The 25,826-nt window shown below is 47.4% G+C and overlaps 1 protein-coding gene across 1 annotated transcript in view; it reads right to left on the reverse strand.

Annotated features, from left to right (window-relative positions):
* Positions 1–8,945: 8,945 nt before the first annotated feature.
* LOC308610113 (forkhead-associated domain-containing protein 1-like) overlaps positions 8,946–25,826 on the reverse strand; it is a 129,042-nt gene continuing 112,161 nt past the window's right edge. Inside the window, exons 10-17 of the mRNA XM_081259365.1 lie at positions 24,351–24,458; positions 23,847–23,999; positions 22,349–22,478; positions 21,536–21,660; positions 18,520–18,615; positions 17,875–18,095; positions 17,173–17,338; positions 8,946–9,063 (exon numbers count right to left, since the gene is read on the reverse strand). Coding sequence (XP_081115491.1) covers positions 8,947–9,063; positions 17,173–17,338; positions 17,875–18,095; positions 18,520–18,615; positions 21,536–21,660; positions 22,349–22,478; positions 23,847–23,999; positions 24,351–24,458 — 1,116 coding nt within the window. The 3' untranslated portion in view covers position 8,946. The remainder of the gene's footprint in view (positions 9,064–17,172; positions 17,339–17,874; positions 18,096–18,519; positions 18,616–21,535; positions 21,661–22,348; positions 22,479–23,846; positions 24,000–24,350; positions 24,459–25,826) is intronic.

Genomic DNA, 25,826 nt, shown 5'->3' on the forward strand with positions numbered 1-25,826 from the left:
CCTCTGCTTCATGAGTCTCCTCTTGCAGACCAGCTTTCTCTGTGCACGTGGCTCCCTGGTGGCTTTCAAGTTGATTAGATCCAGGGCAAGTAGCCAGTCCAAAATGACCATGGTTATGGTCACCCAAGGCCACGGGACCCACTTTGGGAAACACTGTTCAAGCAAGGACCCTTCCCATGGAGAGCGGGGCTTCATGCTTTATCCCCAGAACCCAGAACAGTACCCTGGCACATATCTGTGGAGCTCCATACTTATCTGTGGGTGGATGCAGCTGACTTAGCTGCACACACACACCAGGCAGCGCTCTGCACTGCAGTCACAGTTGTGCTCCAACACGATCTTTTATCTCAATCATCTGCTTGTGGCTCCCCTTTTCAGAACTGTAACTGGTCTGAGAAAAGTGAAAATCAAAATTGAGACCAGGTGGAGTATCCACTGTGGGCCCAGCACTGCCTGATATGATGCAAAGGCAGGGCCCGCCTTCAAGGACATGGACTACATTTAGGATCCGACCTTAAAAGGGGAATTTATTGGGAGGACACAGCATTTCTTGTGGAACCCAGGGGCAGAAGTACAGCTGGGCTTTCCAAGGCATCAGGACCAAAGACCAGAAAGTCATCAGGACACAGCTATGTCTGAGGTCTCATCCTCATGTCGGCCTCTTTCAGCAGTCACCTTCTCTCTGTGCTGAGGTACGTCCCCTACTTCACTCACCTGTGGCCCCTTAATCCCTGATACCACATTGCCCAGCCCAGGACCTGGGAGAGATGAGCCTAGCCCAGCCCAGCTTCTGATTGGTTCTCCTGGGTCAGGTGAACACATAACTATCAGCTGTGACTTGAGAGGGTGGAGGTCACATGGCACCAATATGGCTGCTGAGATTCCTCCTTTTGGGTGTGGGGGGAGTGCTGGGGGGAATTTTCTTTGCTCTTTCATAGCCCTGGGGCCAGTTAGGGCCCAAGAACAGGTGAGGTGGGTGGCTTTTGATTTTTCTCCCCTGTCTCTGCCTTTCTTATATTTAGTCTAAGAACAAAAACACGGCGGAGAGGAAAGGAAGGGCCAGGGTCTTTCTTCTGGTTTTTACCTTTTTAGCTTTTTCTGTAGTGAAAAGAGAGAGAGCTCTGAGAAGTCTGAACCAGTGAACAAGCAGGACGAGTGTGCCTTCGTGAATTTTGAGGTGAAAGTGACCTCCTGCTTTGGTTTTAATTTACTCTTGCAGATAACTTCCTTGTCTTCTTAGGCACTATTCAGGGCTCCAGCCTATTGCTACCATTCCCAGCTAACATTCTCCCTGCCTTCCTTTTAGATGGAGGTGCATCCATGCTCCATAGTTTACGTACTAAACATCCATGAGCTATTCTCTGAACAACGTGAATAATTTTCTACTTGATTGTTTCCACACATACAAAACAACTAAGGTCCTTTGTGCAATTCCCACAGCACTCCTGCCGTATAGGAAGAGTCCAGAAGTGTTCAGATCAAAGTGGGGGGCTGGTCTCTAATGAGTTGAAGATTGAGCCCCGTGTTGGTTTGCTAAACACAGTGATGAATTCCCACAAGCTTAGTGGCCTAAAACAACAAACGTATTCTCTCATGGGTCTGGGGGCTGGAAGCCCCAAATCAGCATCAGCTGGGCTGCAATCAAGTTTTTTCAGAAGGACCAAACTCCCTTGGATGCTCTAGGGAGGAGTTCATCCCTTGCCTCTTCCAGCTCTGGTGGCTGCTGGCATCCCTTTTTCCTTTTTCTTTTTTTTTCTCCCTATGTAGGATTCCCATCTAGGGAAATACAATAATTTATATGTGCATTTTCCTGTTGATGGACATTTAAATTGTTTCCAATTTTCAATATGATTTCTTTTAAAAAAATTTTTATATACTTTTTCAAGGTTACTTTACATTTACAGTTATTACAAAATATTGGCTATATTCCCTGTGTTGTACAATACATCCTTGAGCCTATCGTACACCCAGAAGTTTACATCTCTCACCTCCCCACCCTGTATTGTACCCTCCTCCCCCTCCACGCTGGCAACCATTAGTTTGTTCTCTATATCTGTGACTCTCCTTCTTTTTTGGTATATTCGGTAGTTTGTTGTATTTTTTACATTCCATATATAGGTGATATCCTACAGTATTTGTTTTTGTTTGACTTATTTCACTTACCACACTGCCCTGCAAGTCCACCCATGTTGCTGCAAATGGCAAAATTTCGTTATTTTTTAAGGCTGAGTAGTATTCCATTGGTTATATGTACCACATCTTCTTTATCCATTCATCTCTCTTAAATTTTTTTTTTTTTTTGCGGTATGCAGGCCTCTCACTGTTGTGGCCTCCCCCGTTGCAGAGCACAGGCTCCAGATGCACAGGCTCAACGGCCATGGCTCACGGGCCCAGCCTCACCACGGCATGTGGGATCTTCCTGGACCAGGGCACAAACCCATGTCCCCTGCATCGGAAGGCGGACTCTCAACCACTGCGCCACAAGGGAAGCCCCTATCCATTCATCTCTTGATGACACTTAGGTTGCTTCCATATCTTGGTAATTGCAAATAATGATGCTCTGAACATTGGGGTGCATGTATCTTTTCAAATACATGTTTTTGAAAACACGTGTTTTTGTTTTTTTCGGATTTATAACCAGGAGTTGAGTTTCGAGGTCATATGGTAGTTCTATTTTTAGTTTTCTGAGAACCCTCCATACTGTTTTCCACAGTGGCTGTGCCAGTTTACATTCCTACCAAGACTGTACCAGGGTTCCATTTTCTCTAAAAATTGTAAATTTTCTTCTTAGGGGTAATTGAGATGGTAGTTCAATAATAACATAAGATCAGGTGAAGTCTAAAGAAATTTTAGAAAACCTGGATAAAGTAAGAAAACATCTGTTCGCTGGCATCTGAATGTTAGAGAGACACCAAGACATGTGGGCCAAGTTCTGGAGAGAAGGGAAACACAGACGCAAGCTTGACATTTGGTGCAGCTTTTCTCCTTGGGGCATTTGTGGATTCAAATCTAACAGCCTAGGAGCTGAAAAGCCAAGGAGTTCAAAAGACTCTAACCACAGAAGCTGCTGGCATCCCTTGACTTGTAGGTGCAGCACTCTAGTCCTGCCTCTGTGGTCACTGCCTCCGCCTCTTCTTTGGATATAATCTCCTCCTGTCTCTCACTTATAAGTACACTTACAGATGGCACTTAGGGCGAGGATAGTCTCAACTCAAAATCCTTATATCCGCAAAACTTTACCTTGTAAGGTAACATTCTCAGGTCCCAGGGATTAGAGCCTGAGATCTTTGGGGCCACCAGTCATCCCACTGTAAGCCCTAAACGTCTTCTCTCCTGAGGAAGGTCTAGGCTGGGCAGAAACCCCGACAGACATCTACCAGAGGCCAGATTGAGAGCCCTTTTAGAAGGTCATTTCTCAGCTCATTTGGAACCTTGCTATTGCCCTTTTTTTTTTTTTGCTTTTCTTTTCGGTACGTGGGTCTCTCACTGTTGCGGCCTCTACCGCTGCGGAGCACAGGCTCTGGACGCACAGGCTCAGCAGCCATGGCTCGCGGGCCCAGCCGCTCGGTGGCATGTGGGATCCTCCCGGACCGGAGCACGAACCCGTGTCCCCTACACTGGCAGGCGGACTGTCAACCACTGCGCCACCAAGGAAGCCCTGCCCTTTCTTTTTTCCTCCTGTTTGTCCTCAACAGGGGGAAGCATTAAGAGTAAATGAGGGGCTTCCCTGGTGGTGCAGTGGTTAAGAATCCGCCTGCCAATGCAGGGGACACAGGCTCGAGCCCTGGTCCAGGAAGATCCCACATGCCGCGGAGCAACTAAGCCCGTGCGCCACAACTACTGAGCCTGCGTTCTTGAGCCTGCGAGCCACAACTACTGAAGCCTCCATGCCTAGAGCCTGTGCTCCGCAACAAGAGAAGGCCATGGAATGAGAAGCCCGCGCAACGCAACATAGAGTAGCCCCTGCTCGCCACAACTAGAGAAAGCCCGGGAGCAGCAACAAAGACCCAAAGCAGCCATAAATTTAAAAAATAATAATAATAATAAAAAAATAAATGCATTAGCAGATTTTGGGTTTCCTCTCATCGTTAGTGTATTGCTTTCATTCCTAAGATGCTAAAAAATTGGAAACCACTCCACTTACCAGGAACACACTTTGCAACACGGATCCAGGGGAAGCTGTTTTCTTCCGTAGACACTTCATGACCCCGGTTTCCACAACAGCAGGCACTGCTGGCTCTGCCAAGTTGCTGGAGAAGGGCACCTTATCTGCAAAGTCACGAATCCAAATGGGCCCCCATTGCCAAGGGTGGAAGGAAGTTGTTTGGCTTAGCTTCTTGGGGGATCAGAAAATTGGGAGTTCTGGTGGGGGGACTGCAGGTACCTTGCTGTCCCTTGGTACAACGTCAGGGGAAAGAAAGGTCGCTGGTAGCTTCAAAGAGCTACCAGTTGGGGCTGTGCAGAGCGTCTTAGTAAATGCCATTTTGGTTGCAAATAACAGAAACTCAAACCGGCTGAAGCAAAAAAGGGGACATCTACGGGGAAGAAAAGATGGCTCCTGCCTGTCCAGACTCCTCCGCTTTGCTTGCCCGTTGATGCTCTAACCTTCCGCATTTCCTTTCAGTAAACTCCTTTTCTCTTTAAGTTAGCCACAGGAGATTTCTGTTGGTTGCAACCAGAGAATCTTGAGTGATACAAAAAGTCCTAGTGGAACCCAAGGGCAGGCATTGGAATGGGCCTTTCCAAGGAAAGAAACCAAGAACCAGAAAGTCATCAGGAATCAGGGCAACTTTCTGCATCAGTTGGAATGCCTTCAGCTTTTTTTTTTTTTTCCTTCATGGAGCTCATAATCCATTCATTTATTCAATAAGCAATTATTGAGTGTCTATCCTGTGCCAGGCACCCTGCTAGGTCTTAGAGTTCCATACAGGTATAAAATATGCCGAGACCCTGCCCTCAAGTAGGTCACATTCTAGTGAAGATAAGACATGTGAGCACATAGAGTATATTCACAACACAGAATAAGAAGAGCTATGCCCTGGACACATATAAACCAGCAAACATAAAATAGATAGCTAGTGGGAAGCAGCCGCATAGCACAGGGAGATCAGCTGGGTGCCCCGTGACCACCTAGAGGGTTGGGACAGGGAGGGCGGGAGGGACGCAAGAGGGAAGAGACATGGGAACACATGCACATGCATAACTGATTCACCCTGCCACAAAGCAGAAACCAACACACCATTGTAAAGCAGCTACACTCCAACAAAGATGCAAAAAAAAAAAGAAGAGCTATGCCAGAGGGATGAAGCATGACTGTCTTCATAGACCTAGAAAGCCCAGATGCAATTATCCTGGTAGAGAGGGCCTGGGCAGAGAATCGCAGGTAGGTGAACCTGTGTGCACAGAGAACATGGTATGTATGAGAAGCTGCAAGTTTTCAACATCCGTGGAGCAAAAGAGTTCTTGAAAAAGTAGTGGGAGACGTGGCTGAAGAAATTGGTTGAGGATGAAGCATAAAAACCCCACTGAAGTGTGATCTTTTTTTCCTGAGGAGGCATGGGGGAGCCATGGAAGATTTTTAAGCTGCTTGAGGACATGGTCAATTCTCTGGGTTTCAGAAAAGTCTCTCTGGAGTCTGGGATGTGGTGAAAGTTGGGCTGGACCTTTCACCAGCGGGCATGCTCAGTGGCTCAGGAAAGGTTTTCGCTCTGCCTTGGGAAATTTTTCACGCCGCTCTGGCAGCGGAGCTCGCCCCGCCCACGGCTTCTCCTCACTGGATTGGTTGAACTCAGGGAGGCTACCAGGAGGCCCAGTTGACCTCCCAATTCCACACCCCCGCCCCCGCCCGTTAACGCTCTGGGCGCGCGCTGCCTTCAGCTTTAAATAACAGAAACCTGGATGTGGGTAGATGGTAAAAATTTGGAGCCCCTCCCAAATGAACTCTAGCCATGTGGCTTGCTTTGTCTGATGAGATGTTGGCAGACACATGGCAGGTGGAGACTTGAAAAGTGTGCTTTGGGGCTTTCTCTCTCCTGTTGCTCTTGGAAACCTGTACCCACCACACGTGGCCTGGTCTGGCCTGCTGGGTGATGAGGGACCACACCAGGCAGAATCAGACGTCCCAGCTGAGGCCTTTCTAGACCAGGGTTTCTCATTCTCGGTACTATTGACATATTGGATCAAATAAGTCTTGGTTGTGGGCAGCTGTTCTGTGCACTGCAGGATGTTTAGCAGCATCCTTGGCCTCTACCCCTAGATGATAGGATCACCCCCACCCCAGTTTAAAAACCAAAGTGTGTCCAGATATTGCCAAATGCCCCCTGGGTGGCAAAATCGCCCCCAGTTGAGAACCACTGTCCTAACCCAGCTTGCCTGGCAATGACCAGGCAGGCATGTACACGAAGCCACCCTAAACTAGCCCCAGCCAAACCAACCAGACCAGTACAAGGGGCCAGCTTGACGCCTGGAATCATGAGAACTAATAGTCGCCATTTTAAGTCACTAACTTTTGAGTGATTTGCTCCACAGCACAAACAGTTACATCTGACTACAGTGGCTGAAACTGAAAGGATTGATTTATTTATACAACAGGATGTACAGAGGTAGGCAGTTGAGGTACAGTGCAGAGCACAGTGATGCCACTAGGCTCCCACCCAGGCTTTTCATGTCTTTCCACTCCACTGTCCTTTGAGGTGGGCTTTGGTCTCTGGCTTGTTACCTGGTGATCCCCAACATGGCTGTTCCAGCTCCAAGTCCGAGCTCCAGGAGAGGAAAAGGAGACAAGGCAAAGGGACAAAGAGAAAAACTTTCTCCTAGCAAAGCCTTGCCTTTAATTCCAGAAGGGAAGCCCTGCCCAGGGCCTTCACCTGCATGTCACTGGCCAGAACTGAACAACACAGCCAGGTCTAGCTGCAAGGGAGGCTGGGAAATGAGGGCATTTCGTGTGCTGCTTATACAGTAGAGGGAGGCAATGACTAAGGGGCTTGTAGTGTCTGCTGCACTGTCTCTCTGGGGGTCGTCTTGGTTTCTTCTTCTTTTTTTTTTTTTTTTTTTTTTTTGCCACACTGTTTGGCTTATGGGATCCTAGCTCCCTGATCAGGGATTGAGTCCGGGCCCTTGGCAGTGAAAGCGCAGGGTGGACTGCCAGGGAATTCCCTGGGTCTTGGTTTCCTGTCTCTACCTGTTGCTTATCTATCCTGGCCATCTCTTTCTAAGACTGGCTTTGTTTCTCCAAACACAGTGGGAGAAATGGCCACCCCAGCTGGGAACTGCATCAAGACTTTCAGCTCCGGACCCTTAATGACCTGTGTGGTAACTCCATGTCCCACTTCCAAATATCAAGGGCACAGGTGCTGATTGGCCCAGCTTGGGTTAGAAGAGAAACCTGATTGGTCTGGCTTGGGTAGACTATCTACTGATCAGCCAGTCAGGTGTGGCCAGGAGAGCAGCAGTAGGTAGGGTAAACCTGGTTGGGGAATGTACATTCTCAGAGAAAGGGGTGTGTGGCTGAGGAGACACCTAAAGAACCATCTAGTTCAAGGAGTGAAGAAAGGACATTGCCATTGTGGGTTGCAATGTTGATACGGTAAAGATTAACACGTCCTTTGAAAGACCTCAAATACAGTGGAGTCACATAGGCATTACATTTAACTTATGCAAATTCAAATATTTGTATTCAACCAAAGTAGTTTTTTTCCCACACAATTTGGCTTCCAAACATGAGCCAGCTACTTAACTACTGCCTGACCAAGTGATCTTTTCTGGTGCTGGAGATTGCTGTTTTGGATTTTGGCTATATGGTACAGTATAAGTAATATGTTCTTTATGGAAAACTGCTGGGATTTTCAAGATTATTTTTAAGGTCAGGTGATGCTCACCCTTCTCACTGTGTAAGAAGCACCTTTAGAGGAAGATCATGCAAATCATTTTTCCCATTTCCTTCTAGTTTTAATCAGTATAAAGAATGCATTTGGTTTTAAAATATCAAAATACTTTTATTGTGCCTTTTTAAAAATAAAAAATAAATGATATTCATGGCTTCTGGCTCTTCCTCCTGTTTTTTTTTTTTTTTTTTTTTGGTGGCCTCTGGCCATACAAGAAAGGCAGGGAGAGAACAGATGGCTGGAGAGAAGGCAAAAATGAGGGTCTCTTCAAACACCACGGGAAAGGGGTGTGTCCACCTGGGCAGTGTGTGTTCTTTGATGACTGGGTACTTGGTCTGTCTTGATGGCCTGGGACTTGACCTACTGGGCTGTCTTGGTGCGGCAGAATGGGCAGCGTGAGATGGAGTTAGAAACCTGGGTTCCAGACCCAATTCTTGAATTTACTAGCTGTGTGACTTTAGACGGGCCATTTAACCTCTCTGGGCCTCAGCTTCCTCATTTGTAAAATGGGGAACATAATGCTATTTACCTCCCAGGGCTTGAGAGAGGATTAGACGAGAAGTGTTTTGAACACCGCAGAGCGCCATATAAACATGACTCACTGTTATGGAAGCGATAAAACTGGTTGCTGTTCACATTTATTAGAATCAATTCAGATATAAATGCACTATACCATGGCCCCAACAGCCCTGAGGTTACCATTCTGTCCTGTGGCCCCAGTACACGCCCTGGGTTTTCTCAACTGCGGGCTTCTCAGAGCTCTTTGGAGGTGTGACATTTGGGTTTGTCACTTCCCAAACACATAATTGCATCTACCAGGCCTAGGAGTCTGAATTTCAAACTTATTCTTCATATGCCTGCGTATGTTTACATTCATAATATCTGTGAAAAGAACCCCTCTCCTCACACACTCCAAAATACAGTATTGTGCAAAATACCAGTCTAGGAAGCAACACACTAGGGTAGCAACCTTTAATGTCCTAAAAAAGCATCTTAGTAGTTTGACGCAGAAGAGTTACACTGACTCACGGAGGATCACGCGAGGCCCAGTGGGACGACGTTTCTAGTTCCTTCCACCAGGTTTAGAAAACAGAAGGCTCTGGCTGGATTTGCTGGACATTTCTCTCTTCAGCATCTCCCTTCCTTGGTCCATCTTTGGGGTGCCTTTTCTGGCTCCAACCTATAACAAGCAAGAGCAACAAATGCCCAAACTCGATAATTGTAGGGAGATCCCCAAATATTTCTCAAATGGCATTTTTTTTTACTGAAAATAAAATCTTTGTTGTAAAAAGTATTTATATACACACATAGACGTGAGCAAAACGAAGGTAAAATGATCCACCATTATCACACTACCCACAGGTAACCTTATTCACATTTTGGTGTACACTCTTCCAGATACACAGATAACGTTTTCTTCTGACATTTGCATCTTTTTTTGAACCAGGAGTTTCTGATGATAGGCAATTTCATTGGGATGGACTTTCTCTCGAAAAGCTGTTACTGAACTGAATGCCTTATGTCTCTGATGTCTTAGGAGGGTAAAATGCAGCATACTCTAGGGGGTCTGTCTAACCCTTTTCTGAGCACTACTCCTGGATCCAGGCAGCCATGTGGGTGACTCTGTCCCTGGTCATAGCTGACTGGGCACTTGGCACGGGCTGGGCTTTTAAGATGGTCACTCCCAGGATTTGGGTTATGGGTTCTAAGATGCTACTTGCTTCCTGGGCTGGTCCTTTGAACTGGGGGACCATGAGGTCATTCCTTCCTGTCACATGACTGGAGAGAGCAGAGATCAGGGGAGCCATACAGAGACACAGAGAGGAGATACGGCCTATGTGTGCATGTGCGCATGCTTGTGTGTGTGTAAAAGAGATGATGCCTGAGATCTGATGGCTTACCAGTTCTATTTCGAGGCCAGGCTCTCTTTCAGCTCCCAGTTTTTATGAGGCACTCACCCCTATATCCTTAAAAAAGCCCCCTCCACCCCCCTTTTTTTTTTGGCGGTACGCGGACCTCTCAGTGTTGTGGCCTCTCCCGTTGCGGAGCACAGGCTCCGGACGCGCAGGCTCAGCGGCCATGGCTCACAGGCCCAGCCGCTCCGCGGCATGTGGGATCTTCCCAGACCGGGGCATGAACCCGTGTCCCCTGCATCGGCAGGCAGACTCTCAACCAATGCGCCACCAGGAAGCCCAAGGCCCACTCTTGGGGAAGGAGTCGCCCAAGTTACACTTGGCAAGGAACCTGGAGGAAACCTTTCTGTACTGAGGAGATCCTAGCCACCAAACTTCTAAGCTCAGGCTGGAGGGCAGGGAGAATGGGAAGCTGGCTCTTTGCTCTTAGCCGAAGCACCATCTGCCCCGCTTCTGTTAAAGCCAGAGGCAGCGTGAAGTTCCAGGGTGTCTCACATCTCAGAGAAGCACAATGTTCCCACAACATCTGGGGCCCATCCCAATATCTCCTCTGCCATTTCATATCCGCAGGTGGTCCTCAGACAAAACCTAGATGTAGGGCAGTTTCTGCCTCCTCCCAGCTCAGTCATATATGTGAGTGAATAAGTAACAAACTTCCAGTCGTTTCCACTTTGCAGGGTGGCAAACGTCTCAGATCAAGTGGGGCCCTCAGGATGCTCTCTATCCTCTTAACATCCTGCTCTGGGGAGTAACCACCTTCTGGTCTTAGCACAAGGATGCTGGTTGAGAAGCTTCTATTTTCCAAATATATCCCTCACCTAGAATATCTTCGTTTCTTCCCATGATAATTTGGTTGCCTCAGCATGACTGTGGCCTTTTATCAAACTTGAATGTCTCCTCTCTCATATTCAACCAAAATGTGTTTGGCTTTCTAGCTTCCTGAGAGCTCGCCTCTACTGTCTGCAAAGTGGGAACGTGGACTGGCTTAATTCCAGTTACAGGGCTGATTTGTCAATGGCAATGTTTCAACATGTTCAAGATTTCATAGTCTTAATTCTCAACTTTGAAGAGAATTCTAGAGGATGCTTCCTTGAAATTTAAGAGAAATGCCACTGGAAATGTATCAGGTATATTACCTGGAGGTTTATAACCTAAAGGAGGAAAAGCTAGCACTCACCTGGGTGTCAGATCTGCACTGATTCCCAGCTCTCCTACTGAGCTGTGTGGCTCTGGACAAAGAAAGTCTCTGAGCCTCAGACACCTCATCTGTAAATTGGGTATAATAACAACACCCACCCCATAGGGTTGTTGTGAAGCTTACAACAGATACTGCACGTCGAGTGTTTGGCTCTGTGCCCGGCACATGCCAAATGCTCAGTACATAATAGATGTGGGATAACTGTCCACTGGGCTTCCTGCTGACGTTCTAGGGTTTTCTCTCTTCTCTCTTCTGGCTCACCTGGAAATGTGAGTTCTGCATCTTTGAGTTCTTCATCAGCTCTCCAAACATTCGTCTCTTTAACACAGAAAGAATATTGACAAAATTTAGCTTATGTTCTTCTTTGCCTTTTGCATCAGAGAAAAATGGATTTTTCTCAACTTTCAGATGCTACCCATTTGGATGGAATGTTGAGCCTTCCTAGGTGAGGAGGTGAGGATAGAGGTCTGCAGAAGCGGGTGTGGCTTTGGGGTAACGCTACACTGTCCTGCTGCACCTTTTAGGGAATCTCTGTTCCAGATTCCAGCAGAGAAGGAGGTGGTCAACCAAGAAGGCTACGAAGGATACTGTATTCTTCTTGGAGGACAGATCTGCTTTAGCTGGAAGCAGAGCCTCCTAGATCAGTGGAAGAGGCTGTAGATGTCCAGTGGCTTTCCACCCAGTGGAAATGTTGAAAGCCCCAGTGGCTAACCTCCCTGGCAGGGACTACAGGGGCCTGTTGGGAAGCCAGCATCACTGAAAACCTGGAGCTTGCCGCTCCCCTGGGGTTTGATGACTATTGCTGACCCTGATCTGCTCAAGACCCTGCACCTCAGGGGCAGCTCATCAAAGAAAGAGCACCCCCTAGGCACTGGAGACACAAAAGTGAGAGGGAACTGGGCTCTCCCTTGCAGACTGACACTCCGCAGGTGAATGTGCAGTGGTGTCAGGAAGGAGACGTTCTCCTAGAGCCCTGAGCATCCACTGGGGTCACCAACCTGATTCCTACAGCGGCCAGGAAAGTAAAAGAAGTGGGTGAAGTGAGCTGGGGTGGTGGTGGACAGCAGCAAACACACGAGCCCAGCGCCTTTCTAAGGGGCCTGGAAGATGGAGGCTTGTGATGGTGGCTTGTGGGTCTGTGGGCCTAGGGTCGCCAGATCTTCCAAGTTTCCCAGAGAAGCTGGAAATCCAGAATATTCCAGGAAACTGCCCTATTTTGAAATGTAACTTAAAAAAAAAAATCCCAAGAGACAAATGGAATATATCTGTGGGCTGCCATCTTGCGACACCCGCTTCAGAACCTCCCTGCTTGGTGTCTAGTTGGTGCTCAGTAAATGTTGGAGGGGTTGCCAGATAAAATACAGGATGCCCAGTTAAATCTGAATTCCAGAATGAAGCCAACAAATTTGTGAGTGTGAATATGCCCCGTGTAATATTTAGGACATTTATACTGAATAGCTTTTGTTGTTTATCTGAAATTAAAATTTAACTGGGCATCGTGTTTTTTGTTTGTTTGTTTTCCCCTCAATCTGGCAACCCTACCAGGTAGTCACAAAACTCAGGGAGGAAATAAGGCTGTCTTTTGGGACAGGGCATAGGTGCTTACAAGACTCTTCCATTCTCCCAGAAGGATGCTAACTCTACCCTCAGAGGACTGTCCGTGAAGGCTGATGGGCCCGTATTGAACTGACAATTGCCCTCCACGCATTTTCCGTGGAGAAGGCCTCGAGCCTGCGGCCACTCAGTATTTATCACAAACTCCGTTGAGACAATCACTATCCAAATTCCCAGATATTATAAAGCAGGGGTTAGTTTTAAACCAACAGCCTTCTTCTCTCCCACCCCATCCCCCGCCTTTTTTTTTGCAGAACCGTTTATCCAAGCAAAATCCCATGAGGAACTTGGGGTATAAGATAATGGAGAGCTTCTCTGGCGGGAGAAAGGTGTGTGTGCTTTGAGAGTCACACCTTTCCATGGCACCCAAAGGCTCCAGGGAACCCCAGTTTGAACATTGCTGCAAAATTCCTTCCTGGATTAAGTTCCGTCAGTGGGCAACTGGGCACTGAAGGGCAGAGCCTGGCCCCTGTGCACCTGCTTTTCCTGAACTTTACTGAACACACTGGGATGTGATGAAGGGGGTGCGGGAGGGTCTTTTTCTTTATCCTTCTTCTATCCGTATGCTGCATAGGCCTGGCCACATGGTTCTACTTCATCACTGTGGGCGGAAGAGCACCACCCCAAGCCCCTCCCATCCCACGCTCCTCCTACACAACATCTACCAATTGTGGGGCTTCCCTGGTGGCGCAGAGGTTGAGAGTCCGCCTGCCGACACAGGGTTCGTGTCCCGGTCCAGGAGGATGCCACATGCCACAGAGCGGCTGGGCCCGTGAGCCATGGCCGCTGAGCCTGCGCGTCCGGAGCCTGTGCTCCGCAACGGGAGAGGCCACAACAGTGAGAGCCCTGCGTACCGCCAAAACAAACAAACAAACAAACAAAACACACAAGTGGCACGGAGGAAGCCAGAATCTTGAGAATACCTGGGCCCAAGGAAATCTTGGAAGATAGTGAGTTAAAGAGAATAGTGAGGATAATGACGATGGTAGGAGAGGGTGAATGCTTTGTGGTCCTATGTGCTAAGGCTTTTGTATACAAGCTCCCATTGGGAAGGCTACGAGCTAGGTGCCATTTTTATTCTCATCTTAAAGAAGAGGGATCTGAGCTAATTAAGCAGAGGAAAGGTTAGGGGGTTTTCCTGGCTGAGACCACAAGGCAAAGCGGTGGTCACGCCCCCTAGCCAGGACTTGATTGGTTGGAGATTTGATTGGCAGGAGAGCTGAGCGGCTTCTCCTGCCAGAAGCAGCTGGTGCCCTTCAGCCTTTCTTATACTTCAAGCCCTAAGAAAGGGCTTGCGTGCTTCCCAAGTGGCAACTTCTGTGCATTTAAAAATTTCCTCTTGAAAATCCCAGCCTTAGCCCTTTCACAAAAGGTATCTGGGTCCTTTCTTGGCCGTGGCCCTAGTCGTATTCACCAAAGAGAAGAGCGCGTCCCATAAGAGCTGGCGGCTTTGGGAGGACCGGGGAAGGCGTCAGCTGGCAGGAAGCTCCCTGAAAAAAATAGAGGAATCCCCACCCATGCATGAGCTGCCTATTCTTCCCCCTTAGAAACAGGGCTTGTGATATGCCAGGCACTGTAGGCATTTTGCCATTTAACCCTCCCACTGCCCCACGCAGTAGGCCCCTTGCTAAGAGTTTTGGTTGCTTTTGTTGAGGAACCTGCGATACAGAGGTCAAGCCACTTACTCAGGGTCATTCGGGGCAGCGGTGGGGATTGACCCCTATTTGTTTGACTCCAAATCTGGCCTCTGAACTCTGAGAGACACTGCCGGCTTCTCAAGGGATGTGGGATGTGGATTCGAGTGAGCACGGCCTGGGCCGCGTTTCCCGTCCCTCTGCCACATGGACAGAGCCACAGGCCCAGTTCGCTGTGAAGGCCCAGCATCTTATACCAAGTCTCATTTTCACAGCCAAAGATATTAGTGTGGAAATAGGACTTTTGATTCTTGAAAGGTCTGCTTGGTGAAGAGATGATCAAACATTAAAACTACAAACTCCATTTTTTTTGGGGGGGGCAATTCTGAAGCTTAAGATGTGTAATTTCATCTCAGTGCTTCAACCTTGCCACCTCTGTGAACGGGTGAAGAGTTTCAAAGTTTTATACAGGAGGCTAAAGAACTAAGGCTCCTTGTGAAAATACTAAGTGTAAAACTTAGAAAAGAGGAATTCTGCTTTCTGTTCATTTCTGCTTAAAGACAACGAAGATATACTCCCTGGAAGGAATGGATGCCAAGACAGATGTATACAAGTGCCCTTTAGGATCCAGCAAAACTTTAAAATGTATTATTGTTTTCTTCCTGACAAACAGGCTGGCACGTCCCTTGCATTGTGTATGAATGAGGCAGCCCATGAATAATGCATGTGAAGCCTGATTATGTAAATCCTCAGGTTTTCAGTACATGACAATGGCTTTTTTTGGGCCCTTCTCTGTCCCATTCTGTGGTCTGGTGTCTCTGCTTTGGGGCCTAGTCTGCCAAGCCCTGTGGGCGGGGGGGGCATTTCGGGGAGGGGTGAGCTCTCCAGAGGGCACATCAAAGGGAAAGTCACAACTCTGTCACTGGCCCAGCTCTCCCTGGCATTGCTTGGTGTGAAAGGAAACTGTCCTCTGCCTGAGGCAGCCCCATGACATATGCAGACTAAGGCCTGTGATGTTTAATTCACAGCAGTGAGCACTGGAAACACCACATCCAGGCTCCCTCAGAGCAGGACAGCCACTTTTCATTTCTGGGGCTCTAAGTCAGAGAGCCTGCTGTCTGGAAACCTGTTGCCTGGAAGGTTCGCAGGATGGAGGGCAGGCTTCTGCAAGGAACTATCTGACCATCACCTCCTGGTTGAGGAGAAGGGCACCCTTCTATGACCTTGGCCTCCTTAGAGCTCATGCAGGCAACAAACACACACATGCAAATACACACACATGCAAACACACAGCACATACTCACATGTACACAGATACACACAAGCATGTGTGTACAAATACACAGCCCCAAGTCAGAAAGACTGGAGTACTATTCTGGCTACTCAGAAGAGCAAACCCAAATCTTTATTCTCAGAGAGCTTATTCCTCGGTGTATCCCTGGCACCTGGCAGAACAATGAAAATCAGAAGCGCCGCCTTTAAAAACACTCGGGCTGTTCACTCAACTGATTGTGGTCATCATTTCAGGAGGCAGGGAAGTCAGATCATGATGCTGGACACCCTTAAGCTCAGTACAGTGCTGTGTGTCAATTATGTCGCAATAAAACTGGTAGAAAAAATAGTTATCTGGATAGAAAAAACAAGATAAAATACACGAATTATCAAAAGTTAAAAAATACAGACGAGCTAGACTATGAGTCTCAGAAAGCACTGTTCACAACAGCCAGGACATGGAAGCAGCCTAAATGTCGATGGAGGAGTGGATAAAGAAGATGTGGTACAAATATACAGTGGAATACTACTCAGCCATAAAAAAGAGTGAAGTAATGCCATTTGCAGCAACATGGATGGACCTAGAGACTATCATACTATGTGAAGTAGGTCAGACAAAGACAAATATCATATGATATCACTTATATGTGGAATCTAAAAAAAAATGATACAAATAAGCTTATTTACAAAACAGAAACAGACTCACAGACTTTGGAAACAAACTTATGGTTACCAAAGTGGAAATGTGGTGGGGAGGGATAAATTAGGATTTTGGGTTTAACATATACACACTATTATATATAAAACATGTAATCAACAAGGCCCTACTGTATAGCACAGGGAACTCTACTCAATACTCTGTAATAACTTATATGGGAAAAGAATCTGAAAAAGAATAGATATATGTATATGTATAACTGAATCACTTTGCTGTACACGTGAAACTAACACAACTCTGTAAATCAACTATACTCCAATATAAAATAAAAATTAAATTAAAAAAAAGAAAGTTAAAAAAAATAGAGGCAAGCTAGACTATGAGTCTCAGAGAGGTTAATCTAACACATATATATGGAATCTAAAAAAAAAAAAAAAAAAGAATGTTCAGATGAACCTAGGGGCAGCCAGGAATAAAGACACAGATGTAGAGAATGGACTTCAGGACATGGGGTGGGGGAAGGGTAAGCTGGGACGAAGTGAGAGAGTGGCATGGACATATATACACTACGAAACATAAAATAGATAGCTAGTGGGAAGCAGCTGCATAGCACAGGGAGATCAGCTCAGTGCCTTGTGACCACCTAGATGGGTGGGATAAGGAGGGTGGGAGGGAGACACAAGAGGGAGGGATCTGAGTATATACGTATGCATATAGCTGATTCACTTTGTTATACAGCAGAAATGAACACAACACTGTAAAGCAATTATACTCCAATAAAGATGGTAAAAAAATAAAAGCTGCCTGAAGTCACACAGTAAATGGCAGAACAAGAGTCTAAACCTAAGTCTGCCTAATGCTAAAGCTATTCTGCCACCTTCCTTTGCAATGAGTGAATGCATTCTTTGCTGCCTGGATCCCACTGGGACCTCAGTTGGCTGTTTCTAAAGGGAGCTGAGGGGCAGCCTCAGAGGCTCTGCTCTGAGCAGGGACCTCTCACCTTCTGCTGCCTGATCGCCCTGGTGACCCTCTTCTCCTGGTGCAGCCTCTCTTCCATGTGCGCCAGGGCCTCCTTCAGCAGCGCCTTTTCTTCGGCCTCTTTGGAGATGTCGTCCTTCAGCTTTGCCACCTGTGACTGGTACATCTGAACCGACACTTTGCTGTGCCTGAGCACACAGGAGAGACAAAGTCTCTTTTCTCCTCATCTTTCTCACTCACCACCAATGCTCCCGACCTGGGAGATCCTCAGAACACTTCCATATATGCCTGGCTTCGCGGTTTCCTTACAAGTGGGGGGACGGCTGAAGATGTGGGGACTAGAGGGCAGAATAAATAGCCCATTGGCTGTGGACGTGCAGCACGAAGGGGGCAACGGTTATGCTACCAGCCCCTCCCAATTTCCCAGAGAGGGTGGGGGAACGGATACCACTGAAAATAGGATGGAATTACGAAAAGCACACACATGGTGAAACACCAGACACATTTATAAAAGGTGCACCTTATTCCTTAACAGTAGGGTACTTTAACTGCTGCTTTCTTGCCCAGAGACTTGGGTCCATCAGGCCCTGAGTCACCATCCCGCCTCCCCCCTCCACACCCAGGCCTCTGTCCTCTTGTCCTGGTCCCTATGGGTCTGCAGCTGCACCGAGGTTTAGCCGGGAGAATGGAGGCCTTGGCCTTTTGCCGGAGACATGGGCCATACTTGAGCTGTTCAATGTCCTTCTCGTATCGTCTCAAAAGCTCTTCTTTTCTCTGCAGCTGGTTCTTGAGTAGGGTGATCTTATCAAACACCAGGTACAGGTCTATTTGTCGAAGCTGGTAGACTCTCTCTCTCTCTTTTGGGGAGGGGTCTTTCATGGACACGTGACCTGACATACCTTTGATGTTCATCAAAGTCCCGAGGGTTTTGCCCATGTCCATGTACTACGAGAAAGCATTTCGCAGGTAAGAGGCCTGGCCCAAGACCGCTGGTGGCCACTTTGAGGAGGCAAACGTCTAATTCTGTTTCATTCATTTTCTGCAGTTGCAGAGAAGAAACACATGCTTTGCAAATGAGTGCATTTGGGGCTTTTAGTACGACTTTCATTTTCCCCCGCATCCATTTACACTATGCCTTTTTGAGAATTGGGGGGAAGTGGGGAGGGGGAATGACAACAGACATAAACATTCATTCTTACTACCCAGTCTTCCAAGGAATTGGGCTCTGCAGTTTCTAGCCCATGCTGGGATAGGAGATGGGTCTCGTGGAGCTACTGTAACAACTAAACATGTATGTGGAGTTGATGTTTAAACTATCTGCAGGGCACGCACGTTTGGACAGGAGGGGACTGATGCTGGGTATACCTACCAGCTTTTCACTAAGATCTAAAGCGTCAGCCACATCCATTTTCCTTAACTTCTCAGAGACCATGATGGACCCTGGGCTGCAAAGGCCATTTTGAGGCTGAAATAAAAAAAAGAAGAAAAACTCTCTTGGCATTCCGTTATGATTTTCTACATCCAGAATAATAACCCAAAGAATAATGGAAGAACTGGAAAGTTACTAAAGAATAATTTGAGAGAGTTAATTTTTTTAACATCTTTATTGGAGTATAATTGCTTTACAATGGTGTGTTAGTGTCTGCTGTATCAAAAAGTGAATCAGCTATACGTATCCATATATCCCCATATCCCCTGCCTCTTGCGTCTCCCTCCCACTCTCCCTATCCCACCCCTCTAGGTAGACACACAGCACCAACCTGCTCTCCCTGTGCGATGCAGCTGCTTCCCACTAGCTATCTATTTTACCTTTGGTAGCGTGTGTGTGTATATATGTCCATGCCAAGAGAGTTGGTTTTAAATCCACTCTGACTCTGTGAACTGCTTTCTTTATGACTGTGTCCCTACCCCTTCAGAGCACAACTGCCTTTGAAATGATGCATCACTTGTGCCGTTCTTTGGCCACCGTCTCGTCTGTCTTCCCTTTAGGCCAGTGGTTCTCAACAGGGGGTGACTCTGTCCACCCTACCCCCTCCAGGACATTTAGCAATGCCTGGACACATTTGTGGGTGTCATAATTGCTGCTGGCGTCTAGTGGGTAGAGGACAAGGATGCTGCTAAACACCCCACGATGCATAGGGCAGTCTCCCAAACAAAGAGTTACCTGGCTCAAAAAATCAGTACCGCTGATGTTGAGAAGACAAGCTCCAGAAATATGGGGACCATGTGGCTTTTGCTCACTATCTCCCTCCTTGTGCCCAGCATGGCACCTGGCACCGAGTGGTGCATAGTGGTCATGTTTGTTGAATGAACGAATGAAGGTTAAGTGGAAAATAGCCTCCCTCCTTTTTATTAAAGGAATCTCATTTCTGTGCAGCAGAAACCATACCCTCACAAAATTTGGCCCGACCTTCTCCTAGCTCTGGAACCTGGTGGGTGGGCATCCCTTCAGACCCTTTCCAGAGACAATGCAGATAGTGTTTGCAGCTGCATCTCCCTAAGACCCCAACCAGCCAGCTGGCTGCTGGAAGCCCAAATGACTGCATGGAATGGCCACCAGTCTGAATAGGTTACCCGATCTGAACGACTACAAATAACCATAATAAGCCTCCTTAAAAAATAAATTGGCTTTTAATGCTTGCCATGAGCACCTCTTAGCCCTAGCATTTGTTGGCACTACCCTGAAAACCTCTGAGATTAAAAACAAAACAACTAAAAAACTATAATGGCCCCCAAAGTGACTGTGATAGATAAGAGTGGACATATTTGTCTATGTATCTATGGAGATGAGAATAAAAGAGGGTATCTGAAGATGACAATAAACCGGGCAGATCTGCTGCAAAAAGAACCTGAGATGCTGCTCAGTGTCTTCAGCTACCCTGAGCTGCATCCTCTGTACCTCTCCAGACGCCCCCTCTTTTCCTGAGGGGAGGGTCACTAAGGAAGAGCCTGGGCTACAGGATCCAAGCACACAGTCCCCACCCGGTCTCTGCAGGCTCGCAGACAGACCACCAGGGACACACCCCTGGTGTGTCTTCAATCATTATTCTGTGACCTTGGGTGAGGTACTTGACCTCCTGAAGCCTTAATTTTTCTTATCTGTTAAATGGGGACAATAATAGTAACTATGACACAAGGCTGCTACGATGGTTAAATGACATAAGGCATGGAGCCGGCTGAGCTCAACGCCTGGCACACAGTAAGCAGTTCACAGATGTCAGCTATTCTTCCTCCTGCTCTTTCCTTTAATTACTGCCAACCTTGGAGGATTGAGAGTTGGGAGGTTTCCTGCTCTGTGGTGTCAGTGGTGGGATGAGGGCTTGTTGCCAAGGGGAAGGTCAATCTTGGAAGCAGGACCATCAGGACGTGAGATCCAGCTGAGCTCCCCACCTGGAGATGGTCTCTCTACTCCCAACCTCAGAGAAGGAAGGTTCGGTTTTATCAGGAAGACCAACACGTTTCTGAAGACTCATATCTCTAGACGTGTGAGCAAATGTCTAGAAAAATTGTAGGAGAAAATGCTGGTACAGATAGGATGGCTTTATTATGTTTTCCAAAAGCTGGTTTAGACCAGCTGCCGCAGCAAGCCACGCTGGCCTGAGATGTCCATTGTCATGTGTCAGTCAAACACCTGATCAAACATCCATTTAGGATACACGGCACCTTCAACCTAACAATCAAATTACTTCTGAAAATCCTGGAAAACACAAACTATGCTCCCTAAGAAAGGAAGGTTTTCTTGGATAATACTCTTTAAATACTGTTTGACAATAATAACTATCATCTATTAAAGTGCTCGCTATGAGCTAAGCACTGGGATAAGCACTTTACATAATGATCTCCTTTAATTTTTCCATCATCATTTTACAGCTGGGAAATTGAAGTCCCAGAAAGGTTAGGAGGCTGCCCAAGGTCACAGAGCTTGCAGAGCTGGGATTAGGACACAGGTCTCTGATTCTAGAACTTGTGTCTTCTTAATCATCATGGCTCCCTTCTGCTGCCCTTTATGTGTTCATGTTTTTCAGTTTATAGCAAAAAGCAAATGTTAGGCAAGCTCATGACATAATGTTGTACATCAGCTTGTTGGATATTTTCTGCAGAATATAACATGTGAAGTGAAAAGGAGGGCCCAGAGATTGACCTGGCCAGCATCAGTGCAATGCTATATCATGCTGTACATGATGGGAAGCCGCCTTTCTATTCAAACATTGGATCACTATTACGGCCAGGCACCGACCAGTCCATACAGGTGCCAGCCCATCAGGGACGACCTGGCTTCGAACCAATGATGTATACAGTGGTGCCAGGGCATATGGCTAGTGTCTGTCCTCATGCCCACCCTCCCCACGTGTCAGTCAATGCAGAGACAAAGTTTCTTTGGTTACCGTTCCGATCTCTACTCTTGAAAAAGTTGGCAAGTCAGGTTTTACATCGAATATTTTCCGAACATTTTTTTCCATCCCGAGGGTCTTTAAGTCTAGAAATGATCCATCCATGTGGTCCTTGTGATCTATAAAAGAAAAAGTTTACACTCAAAAGAAAGGCTCAGGAAGAAGTTACTGCATGTAAAAGTCACAGCTGCTATTTACTGGACCCTTACCACAGGCCAGTACTAATTAGCTCACCATCCTCCCTTGGCAGGTGAGGCATCGAGGCCCAGAGAGGTGAAATGACTTGTCCAAGGCCACACAGCTCATATGAGGCTGCAGCCTCCCAGGGCTGGGGCACTGAGGGGGAACCTTCGGCCACAGGTGTGAGGATGGACTTGAACCCAGGCTTCTGTGTCCTAGCCCAGGGCTCCACCCAGCAGCAAGCTTGGTTTCTTGAAAGCCCTATTCCCTCTAAACAGGGTATTTATCCTGGGAAGTTCCCCAAGGTTGGTCCTTGCACAGCATCTGTCTATGAAAGAGTTTCCACTGGGCCACAGTGAAATAAGAAAAAGAAGGACAAGGTTCTGAGTTTTTCATGAAATCCTGTTTATTTAATATCAAGGTCTGCTCTTGACTCTGAGCTCATGCCTACCCATCTATTTTTTTTTTCCTGCCCATCTTTTTTTATAACTCTGTTTTTTTAGTTATGAAATGATGGGGATAGAAGATGGTGGTCCTGGCAAATTGGTTAGTCCCTAAAGTGAACCCTCAAGTCTGGGGTCCACGGTTCTCAGCACAGAGGGGGTGACTAGGCAGGAGGAAACTTACTTGACAAGCAGGCCTTCTCAAGTTCTTTAATTCGTGCACGAAGCTCAGATAAAGCCTTTTTCTGACACTGAATGACTTCCTCATGTCGGGACGCTTTGCACTTGGCCCCTAGATCACTGAAGGACTGCTCCTGTGGCCAGAATGGTGAGGACAGCAGCTTTATCAGTGATCACAACCTCCCTCTCTTGTATTTGAAGAAACATGAACAAATCATGGATTAGCAGAAACCCTGTCACTTACTTAGTACCTTGGAAAATATCATTACAGGGCTTCAGCAGAGAAGGAATTTAAAAATTTCATTTTGAATACAAAGTCACATCTAGGAAGATTTCCAACTTTCCTACCCACTTAGCATCACTGTAAATAAGAGATCCCCCCTGTGTTCCCTCCCCACGTTTTCTTTCTCTTGTTCTTCTAATGCTCTTCTAAGCTGGGGTTTCCACTTGTTCTCATTCTGGTCTCATCTCTGAACAATCACATCAGATTTGCTCCTGGAGGGGCTTTTTTTTTTTTGCCGGCACCATGCGGCATGCGGGATATTAGTTCCCTGACCAGGGATCGAAACCGTGCCCCCTGCAGCGGAAGCACAGAGTCTTAACAACTGGACCGCCAGGGAAGTCCCTGGAGCGGCCTTTTTTTTTTTTTTTTTTTTGCGTTACTCGGGCCTCTCACTCTTGTGGCCTCTACCGTTGCGGAGCACAGGCTCCGGACACGCAGGCTCAGTGGCCATGGCTCACAGGCCCAGCTGCTCCGCAGCATGTGGGATCCTCCCGGAATGAGGCATGAACCGGTGTCCCCTGCATCGGCAGGCGGACTCTCAACCACTGCGCCACTAGGGAAGCCCCAAGTGGTTCTTATCAGCCAACTTGTGGTAAACCTTCTTCTAAGACTTTGTGGCTGAAAATGTAGTCTGCAGAGCTGTGCTATCGGTACCAGCTGGGAGCTGTTCAGAAATGCAGAATCCCAGGCTCCCCCCACCCAAGACCTGCTGAGTCAGAATCTGCATTTCAACAACATCCCCATATGATCCGTGGACACCTTTGAGTTGAGAGGCGCCACTATAAACTATCCTCTAATTGGCTGGTTTCTGGAAAAGTAAGTAGCCGTTTTGGCCATGTGTTTCCCCTGATATGCATGAAGAGAAAGCAAAAGACTGAAATACTATTGGTTGGTCTTGGACACACTTAGACACAAACCAGGACCCGCAGTAACGACTGGGATTTGTATCAATAAAATCAGCTGCGGTATATAAACAAAGTACCATTTCTAGACATTTCAATAACCTTGCCTCTTCAAGTTGATCTTCAAGTTGATCTCTGAGTTTTAGGATTCAAGCTTCATGTTAATTCCTCCTACATCATTCACCCTCTTTAATTAATTTAGCTCCCAACAAGGAGTTGCTGAGATTCCTCCATCTAAGTACGTGCCCTCTGTTTCTCATAGGAAAGCCCATTTCATCAGTTTCCAGTAGTAAAGAGAAGGACGGGGACCACCTTACCGAGTTCTCTTCCATTAGCCGCTTGACTCTGGCTTTCAGCTTCTCCTCTTGCTGTAGCCTATCCTCGGTCAGCTTCTCCTTCTCTGCCAGATGCTGCCGTAACTCTTCTTGCAGCAAATACTGCTGAGTTTCCTGAGAACTGTTGATCTTCATCTGAAATGAGGGGAAGGGGAACTGCAGCTGATGGGGGACAGGACTAACGCAGGAGTCATTTCCACTACCTTTGGGGGCGGGACAAAGGTTCACGAAACTTTCTTCAAAACACAGAAAAACGATGCTTAGCATAGTAACTAATAGCGAAGTAGTAGAGCATCGTGGTTAAGAGCTCAGACTCTAGATCTAGATAGAATCTCAGCTCTAGTTCTTCCTAGACACTTCTTCGTATAGAAAATAAGTGGGTGAACTAAGGCAGGCCGTCTTCCTCCTCTTTCATCCCTGCTGGCCGCTTGGTGTGGGATTCCGTGGAGAGCACGGGCCCGTGAAGGGGCTCTGCAGCACGCCTACCTGACCTACTGCCCTTTCCAAATTGGCTTTAATGAGGTTTTCTCTGTTCCTCATTTCTTGCAGTTGAAGCAATTTCCTTCTGGAATCCTCCTGAAGCTTCTCTTCAACCTGAAAGGATGATGAAACCGAGGGCTTGCTGCTAAGGTGGTCATCATGCCCTCTGGGGAAACTCTTCTTGGGGGGTACTATTGGCAGTGGGGGAGTCCCTAAGGGGTAGTGACAGCTGCAGACCAGCAGCCGGGGTCACAGGCATGCACAGGGTGGAGGCAAACTCACAGGGAGTTGCCCCCTAAGGGAAAGGGATGAGCTCTGCACCCGGGGCTCAACTATGTTCTACCGCACACTCCCATCCCAGCTCGGTCCCTAACAAGCCGTACGACACTCGGAAAGTTATTTCACTGCTCCGTGACTCAGTGACCTCATCTGTCAAATGGGGATGATGATACTAGTATCACTGCATAGAGTTATTGTGCGGATTCAATGTTTGGAATAGTGCTTAAGGGCTCTGTGAGTGTGTTAAGTACTGTTGTAACCTAGGAAAGGTGGACGGGAATGTCCGCCGTACAGTCTTGTTCTAATAACTCGTGATGGGTACTTGGAAATGTTATGATTGGGTTTATTATCATAACTGTTTGTCGTTACCACTTTGAGCACACTCACTGGTGGTAACCTCTATGGAGGCTTGCTAAAGCAATGTCTATTAAGAATTGCAGCCTGCAAACGAAGGCATTTAAAGTGGAGAAGCTTGCCTACATTTCCCCCCTTGCTTGGGTAACAGTCAACGCACGGTAAGCTTGGGAGTGCTCCACGCTACACTTGGCTGGCCAGTGTAGGCCTCGCAGCTGCTCAATTCTTGGATGCACCTGCTGAGCCCTGGGCCCTGGCACTAACAGGAAATGAGGCAAACTCTCGTAAATAAATGGAAAGTTTTTGTGCTGAAACAAATTCACAGGCTGTTTTTTTAGGGATCTGAAGAGGGGGATCACAGGGATGTAATAAAAGACCCAGAGAAGCCCTTAAGAGCTTTCTTCTGAGTAGTGTGGTCCAGTGGAAGAGCCTCTACCCAGCTCCGTTACCTTGGAAAAGTCATCTAAGCTCTCTGGGCCTTAGTTATCTCCCAGGTCTAAACATGCTCGGACTTCTATGTCAGCAGCCTGTTTCATGTGCTGCAAAAGCCAAGTCCAGCCTTGGACTCTGCCCCTGCCTGTGTTCTGCATGAACAGCCCCCGTTCCCGTCCCCAAGCCTCAGAGTCACCTTCAGCGGCCGCCCTGCTCCCTCTCTCACACTCGGTCATCTCACGCTTGTCCTCCAGTCCCTCTCACATGCAAGCTGGACTGTGACAACTGGCCTCCTCGCCTCGAGTTTAGTTTCTTCCAGTGCAATCTTAACGGGACTGTGAGAGTTACCCAGCTGTAAGGCAGCTCTGTCCAACAGAAATTTCTGCAGCGGTACAGGTACTCTGAGCGAGGCTGTGT

Source organism: Mesoplodon bidens (assembly GCF_964165515.1).
Source record: "Mesoplodon bidens genome assembly, contig: HAP1_SCAFFOLD_378, whole genome shotgun sequence".
Lineage (NCBI taxonomy): Eukaryota > Metazoa > Chordata > Mammalia > Artiodactyla > Ziphiidae > Mesoplodon > Mesoplodon bidens.